The sequence below is a fragment of the Nestor notabilis genome, unplaced genomic scaffold (genome assembly GCF_000696875.1).
Source record: "Nestor notabilis isolate BGI_N333 unplaced genomic scaffold, ASM69687v1 scaffold14463, whole genome shotgun sequence".
In the NCBI taxonomy this organism is placed as follows: Eukaryota; Metazoa; Chordata; class Aves; order Psittaciformes; family Psittacidae; genus Nestor; species Nestor notabilis.
The window spans coordinates 11,171-18,691 of NW_009920740.1; the positions used below are offsets into that span (position 1 = coordinate 11,171).

A 7,521-nucleotide genomic window follows, 5' to 3' on the forward strand; every position below is an offset into this window, starting at 1 on the left:
GTCCACGTTGCTGCCACTCTCGTACACCTGCCAAGGCAGACAGTGAGCATGGTAAGACCCAGCACCAACCACCCAGCACCACTGGTGGTGCAGCATCCATCCAACATTCCATACACAAGCTGTGTCTCCAACCATAAGGGCCACAGGAGGAATGAGCATGCACTGTCCCACCCCACGGGAAGCATCCTCCAGCACCCATAGGTCACCCAGCATAGAGCCCTCCAGCATCCATCACCCCAGGGACACACTTGTAGAGACTGTGACAGGAAGGAGTGTGGGCAGCAAGGCACATCATTTATTTATCTATAAAGAGAGCAACAAAAAGAGGCCATTACCCAAAGCCCATCATTGCTCACTTCACTGTGATCTTAAGCCTTGCAGGACAGGAGCCAGCAGATGCAGATATGAAAAGTGACCACTACTACTACTACAAAGCTACTCTTTGGAGTAGCTAGTCTTTGGAGTAGCTTTGGATCCCTACTCTGAGAGCTTCAGCATGTTATTTAGTGCCTTAATCCACAGCAGTACAGATGACCCAGTGCTAAAGTAAAAGCAGTTTCGGGACCATTAACATGTCTCTCCCTGGGCAGTTGCCAGATGCAGATGCCTTTAGGCCAGTGGCAGAAAGCTCTGGCAGAGCCCACCAGCTGTGAGACAAGTGCCTCAGAAAGTTTTGACATTAGGTTTTTTTTCTGAAGAAGGAGAAAAGGAAAGTTCTGGCTGATCGGGGCCAAAGGCAGGATGTATTGGGAATGCCTTCATCAGGAGGCAGGCTGCTGCCAGGGAGCTTTGGTGGAAGAGGACAAGCTGTTTGAGCAACAGAAGCTTCTGGGGTAATCCAAACCGTCTCAAGACAGAAAACACTTAATAAAATGTTTAACAGCACAGCTGATCCGCTTAAAGCACCCAGGGCCCCTTCCCCAGCACGGCCTTGCTGTACCCTGCCCATGGCATGGTCCTGCTCCTCCACCTCCTGCCAGCCAACCAGCTAAGGCAGGACACTGGCACAACCGGACCAACACTGACATAACCATGCCAACATAGGCCCAACACCATTCCAACACGAGCCCCACTGGTTTGACCCTAGCCAGCTAGGCTACACCAGGTCTGGCTGAAGCTAATCACTTGTCATCAGAGCTAAATAAACTTGTGGTGACAAAAGATGGATTCCTCTAAACTCAAACTTACTAGCATCACTTTTTCCCAGACTCTTCCCAACCCATCAGTGCCTGCTGGGACAGCACATGGCCCAGGCAAAACCCTGCTGAGTAGCCTTACCCTGTGTGGGTCTCCTGGCACAGGACTTCTCCAGGACCTACATCTATTTGGTGCCATGACATGAGGACATATGGTCCCTGCTCCTTGCATGACACTGGCAACCACCACAGTCAGAGGTGAGAAAAGAGTGGTCTCAGCACCACCAGTTATATGACATGCAGCAGCACATGAGTATCTCAAGCTCCCCAGAGCAAATTATTCCTGAATTATGGTGAAGCGATTAATGAGGGTTATTTCCATGGCAACCAGAGCAGCTCTGCAAGAACCCAGAGGACCTTTATCTCCTATATTAAATCATAAAAGAAGAATGAGATGAAGAAAAACACTTCTGGGGAAACTGGCCACAGACCTGATTTCTCACCCCTAATTTGGTAGAGGGGCATGAATTTTTTGGTGGCTTCTTGAGCATCAAACTAGTGCAGCAATTAATGACTTGTCTCTAACAGAAAAAACTTGCTCCTTCCCCCTCACAACCACGGTGTTTCTGGGGGACACACATGATGTGGTGCACATCGTCAGACAGTGATGCTGAATCAAACTGCCATGCAGTGTGCTGTATTCATGATCTCCTGCAGCTGCTTGCTGTAGCACTGTTGTGTGGGAAGACATAAAGGAGGGCAGGGATCGATGCTTTTCATTGCTTTTTCACCAGCACAGCCTGTCCCAGGACACTGGTCAAACAGGGAGAAGACTAGCTCAGGGCACTCCATGGACTACAGTAGATCTGCATGAGGACCAAGCATGGGGATGCTTGTCAGCAGCACACATGGGACCCTGCCACCTTTTGAGCCTTTCTCCAAGCAGGACCATGCTCCCCTCCACAGCCCCAGCACGGTCTAGTGCACTGCACCAGCACTACCATTGTCTGACAGCTGGGTCAGAGTGAGGAAAGCTGACGTCAGTGCACATATCAATGCACACAGTGCAGGACGTGGGGAGAAGGATGTGCATCAGAAGGACGCCTCTGGAGGCTGGCTGCTCTTCCTTGCCTGCTATGGAGTTGCTGCTGGGCTTTTTAGACCAGGATGCTCTTGACACCATGCCAAGCTCAGACATCCCCTGACAAGTCCTGCCCAGTTTTTCCTCACCCTGTGTAGGCCGGCACAGTGATGAACAGGCAGTCTGGGACCACGGATATGGCAGCTGGTGGAGAACAGCACCAGGGCCCTTCTGTGGGAGGCATGGGCACCACCATAAACAGCAACAGAGCCAAGGGAGTGATATGAAAACATTTGATGAGAATTTGGATTGGGTAAAAAATGTGGATGCAGTCAAAATATTCTTGGATAGTTGGGCAATCTCTGCTCTGTCTAGAAAAATACAATTTGTTCAGAACATGCAATATATATTATATATATAATTGTGTGTATTCTTTCTAAGCACCATATTATATATATACTCATATATACCACATCTGAACAAGTCTGTACAGACCATGTATAAAATTCACCGTCAGGGTACCTCACTCTTCATCTTCCTCAGCCAGCACCCTTTGGAAATTGACCCACACCAGGCCAAATCTGTTCCTTCAACCAGGCAATTATTTTATCATTAAGTACACTTCCACTATCCACACTCTGCCTAAGAAGGGTGTATCAAACCGATACATCTCCTTGGCAAAGACATACTGCATTTAGGATCAGAAACAATTTCTTTTGTGGTTCCCATGCCTCCATAGCTGCTTCCCCGCTGCACAAGCCTGCATCCAACCACCAGTCTGCCCCTAATGAAGGCATAAATATATTAACCAGGTGCTCAAACAGGCTCTGATATAATTACAGACTAAGTTTCACACCCAGCTTTGCTCTGACTGCTGTCTCAGAGGAGGGAGGATGTTCACGTGAGCTCAAGACTATGGCCCTCCTCACGGGTTTAATATAGACCTGCAGGCCTCTGGGAGCTGCTGCTGCTGCTAAAGGTGAAGCTGTGTATGCTCCTTAGTGGGTTAGTCCTTTAATTAAGAGTGCAGGTTTTCTGGGACATGATTCACCCAGCCAACCATGGGGTCTGGATGCAAGTGTGGGGCTGGCCAGAGCAGGGGGCTGCACCCATGTCTCCCACTGCTGCTCCAAGTAATTCCCCTTTAACGTCCATTTCCAGCAGGATCCACAACATCACTGCATTGTTGTCCTCTGATAGTCACCCTGACCCCAGGGATGCTCCAATTCCATCAACCAATTTTATATCCATCCCATGCTGTTTATCTTACTCAGCTTCCTTTCCAGAGGTGTGAAGAGTGTACCACCTTTTTTTCCATTTTAATCCATACATCAAATAAATGCAGTAACATGCTGCTATGTACCTCCACTTTTCTGCTGCTCTCCAAGACCCTACAGCCTGTGTCCTGCAAATGCCACCAAACAATTTCCTGATCAACCCTTCCCACACCTTGTGTGAACAGACTGTTCTCCCCAGCATGGGAGCCTGCCTCCTTTGTAAAATCCTGTTTATGAAGGTGCAGGCTATGCTGAGTGCTGCCTCATCACAAGGACTGACTCTGGAGAATAGTTGTGAGAGTTTAATGCACAGTTAAATGCTGGGATTTTATTCCCTAACTGCCTATCATCTTGGTTTAGCTTTAGGAAAAATTATACAGGTGATTCCCATGTTCATTTAAATCAGCTGAACTCCCTACATTGGGATTCGTTGGATGGATGGATGGATGTTGGGTACAAAGCTATGCCAGCCGGTGCAGAGGAATATTGGGGTGTCTGTGAAGATCTGATGTGTTTTGGCAGGCCAGTAAGTCCAATAGCTGGATCTGAAATGTGTGTGCTCAAAAGGCTTTTCAGCAACCCCTCAGGCTTTCCTCTAGCAAATGTCTTACTTGGTGTCACAAAATCAACTCATTAAGAAGACCAGCTCTAAAGGAATCCTTCCCATTGTCTCATTAAAATACTTGTTTGTTTGTCCTAGGGAGATTTAATGAGGTTTGGTCTTACTAATTCCACCCTGAAGAGTTATTTCTTGCTTGTTTTGCTTGAGAAGTTAAAATATTTAAGGAGATAACATAATATTGCTGCTCAGTGAAGCTGCTTTGTGCCAGAAGCTCATGGAAGGGCACATCTCCAAGCCTGCTCTTTTCCATTCAGCTTGTCCATTAGTTCAAGGCTAGAAAGACTTTGCCCAGCTGCCTGGCCTTGATGTCTGCCGTTGCAAATGGGTGGCTGTGTGCATCTGCAGTGAGAAGCAAATGTAAAAGCCCAGTTGAAAGGATGGCCTCAAGATGTCTGCAGGGAATAGCTCTCAGGACAGCCTTGGAAAGCATCACTGTCTGACAAACCAGGGCATGAGCCAGAGACATTGAAAAATGAGAGAAAGAAGGAGTGGGAAAAACGCAACTTGTTTTAGCCACAGGTAACTGTGAAAAATATTGCCCAACGCTGGGTCCTCTGCTGAGTTGGCTGAGATCCAGACCCCAAATCCCACTCCTCTCCTCACATCACAGGCTTTTTATGTGCCTGTCATGTACCTTCCCACACATAGTGGGAGCACACATTGTGGCACAGGCTGTTCAAAGCCCCACCGTAGCTCTTCCAGCTTTCCATTTCCATATGCACCTGCCCCACATCTGCCCAAATTCTGGCACGGATTAATGAAAATACTCTTGGGATGTGTTACCTGTGCAAATCATAGCTCGGATTTTGAGGCCATTGACTGCTTGGACTTGCCAACACCAGTGTCAAACATCGCTTACCAGGCATTGCAGACTGATGCCTAAAACTGGGCTCTCATGGCCAGTGTTCCTGTAGGTATCAAATGACTGAAAAAGATTTTCAGTGTTGTTGACCATCTCAAAGCTTCTTTATTGGCATTTTTAAAGGTCACTATTTAGCTCGTTAAGGCTACAGGATGTAAAATATAAATGAGTCTGGCCACCCATGCACAAAAGAGACATTCCTCTGCTCCTGACCCCAATCCCACACCTTCCCCCTTTGCCTTGCTGCATTACAGGCTGCCCAGTGAGGCTTTCCAGCACTGGTCTTCAGTGAGATTGGCCAAACTAGCTGACATTTACCAAGTCTGGGGACATAGATGGCTTCTCCAATTTTTATTAACTCCAACCATGGCCAAAGCATGCCCACAGAGTGATGGCTCCAAACTGAGGAGGCTTTTCAAACAGAAACCAAAGCCAATTCTGTTTCACCCACACTTTTCCTCCACTTTAAAAAAGAAAAACAACAAAATATTGCATTGCCATGAAAGACTCCTGACAAACCTCATCCCAAGATGATGGAGAGTTTATCTTCCACCTACTCTCCCCTTTAAAAACCAGGCATGTGTTGCACTGTAACCTCTGAGTGGCTGATTTAAATGCATGGCTCATAATTGCCTGTTTCCTTCCAAGAGATATTTTCTTACAATTAGAATAAAACTCAGACCTGCCTTTCGCTCCTTTCCCTCCCCTCCCGACTCTAAATCCCTTCAAAAGCAGAGACCCAAAACTGATTGCTTCGCACATAATCAGTAGAAGAAACCTGAGGAGAACAGACACTTAGATAGTTGATAAATGAAAGCATTAACATATGAAAGACCCTCAGCCTTCCTGAAACAGCTCTAAAAAACCAAATGAGACACCTGTTCAGATAAAAAAACATGTCAATGGCCTTACACAGGGTTTAGAAGTCTTTTGCTGTAAAATCATCCTTTTATAAAACTCGGTGTTTGACCCTTCTCAGCTCATGTTTGCCTCATCTGGTCCTGAATTTCTTCTGCCACAGACCCTTCCCAAGCAATTTATCACAGGACTTCCCTTTTCTCATTATTAGAAAATCTCCTTGCTGCAATATAAACCCATCATTTCTTGTTGCTGCCACATGGATGTGAAGAGCAGGTAACTGTTGGCCCATGCATGCAGTATACAGCACAACCCCTAAGGATACCTATGGATGAGGCATGTGGCACTTTTGCACCCTGTTCATTTACTTAGCAGACAAAGAACAGACTTGGAAATGATGCAAACACCCTACTTCTGACCCCCTAGCTATGACTGGCCTTTCCCTTCACACAAATTCCTAATTAGTTGTATTTAGTATCCACAAGACAGTAAATTAATACATATTTTTATTTCGTTTTCCAAGGAAAGTACAGATTTTGTTTTCCAAACAGGTCCTCCCCAAAATACCCTGGAGATGTAATGATGTGGGATGATCATCTGCTGAAGGATCAGCCTGGTTGTGCCAGCTGGTTATGTGTTGACTTTGTCCCTGCCTTTCATTTTGGTGGCTCCTTCAAAGCTGCTCTAGGGCTGTTTGGCAAGATCACAGCACTGATGTCTGGTGGATTTATTCCTTTCACCACACTATTTATCTAATGCCAGGAGCGACAGCCTTAAAATGAGAGGAAGGAGGAAGAAAACCGTGTCCTACAGAGGGTCCATGAGAGCTGGAGCCTGGGCAGCATGAGCAGGATTTCCAAAGAATCATAGAATCTTAAGGAAAGGACCCTAAGTTCATCTAGTTCCAACCCCCTGCCATAGGCAGGGACACCACACACTAAACTATGTTGCCCAAGGCTCTGCCCAACCTGGCCTTGAACACTGCCAGCGGTGGAGCATTCACAACTTCTTCAGGCAACCCATTCCAGTGCCTCACCACCCTCACTGTAAAGAACTTCTTCCTTATATCTAACCTAAACTTCTCCTGTTTAAGCTTAAACCCATCACCCCTTGTCCTATCACTGATGAAGAGTCCCTCTCCAGCATCCTTGTAGGCCCCCTTCAAATACTGGAAGGCTGCTATGAGGTCTCCACGCAGCTTCTAATCTCCAGGCTGAACAGCCCCAACTTTCTCAGCCTGTCTTCATATGGGCCCCAAACTTGCCCGGCCGGTCTTCATATGGGAGGTGCTCCAGCCCCTGGTCATCCTGAAGGCTTCCTCTGGACTTGCTCCAACAGCAACATGTCCTTCTTATGTTGAAGACACCAGAACTGCACACAGTGCTCCAAGAAGACACTCTTCCTTCTCAGGGCAAGAGAAGGGACATGAATTTTGCAGTGACAGACAAGCAGATGAGCAGTGAATAAACATCTTCAACAAAAAATAAGTTCCAAGAGAAACCTTCTTAAGATTCATCTCCCTGGCAGCCCCACTGTGCTCCTGGAAGTCTGGCAGCCCAGCTGGATCTCATGCACAGCCCCGTAGGGCTGGCAAGGAAATGGCTCTGGATGGCATCACACAGAGAACTGGCTTTCTGGGATGGAGGCTGAAGAGAAAAGGTGGGGGAAATTCAGTTCTTGCTGAA

The 7,521-nt window shown here is 47.1% G+C and overlaps 1 protein-coding gene across 1 annotated transcript in view; it reads right to left on the reverse strand.

Annotated features, from left to right (window-relative positions):
• The window catches only part of NECAB2 (N-terminal EF-hand calcium binding protein 2), a gene marked incomplete at its 5' end in the record, with an annotated part of 38,192 nt that overhangs the window by 6,485 nt on the left and 24,186 nt on the right, over positions 1-7,521 (reverse strand). The window contains 1 exon segment of the mRNA XM_010010833.1: positions 1-27. This exon segment is cut by the window's left edge and continues 15 nt beyond it. Coding sequence (XP_010009135.1) covers positions 1-27 — 27 coding nt within the window.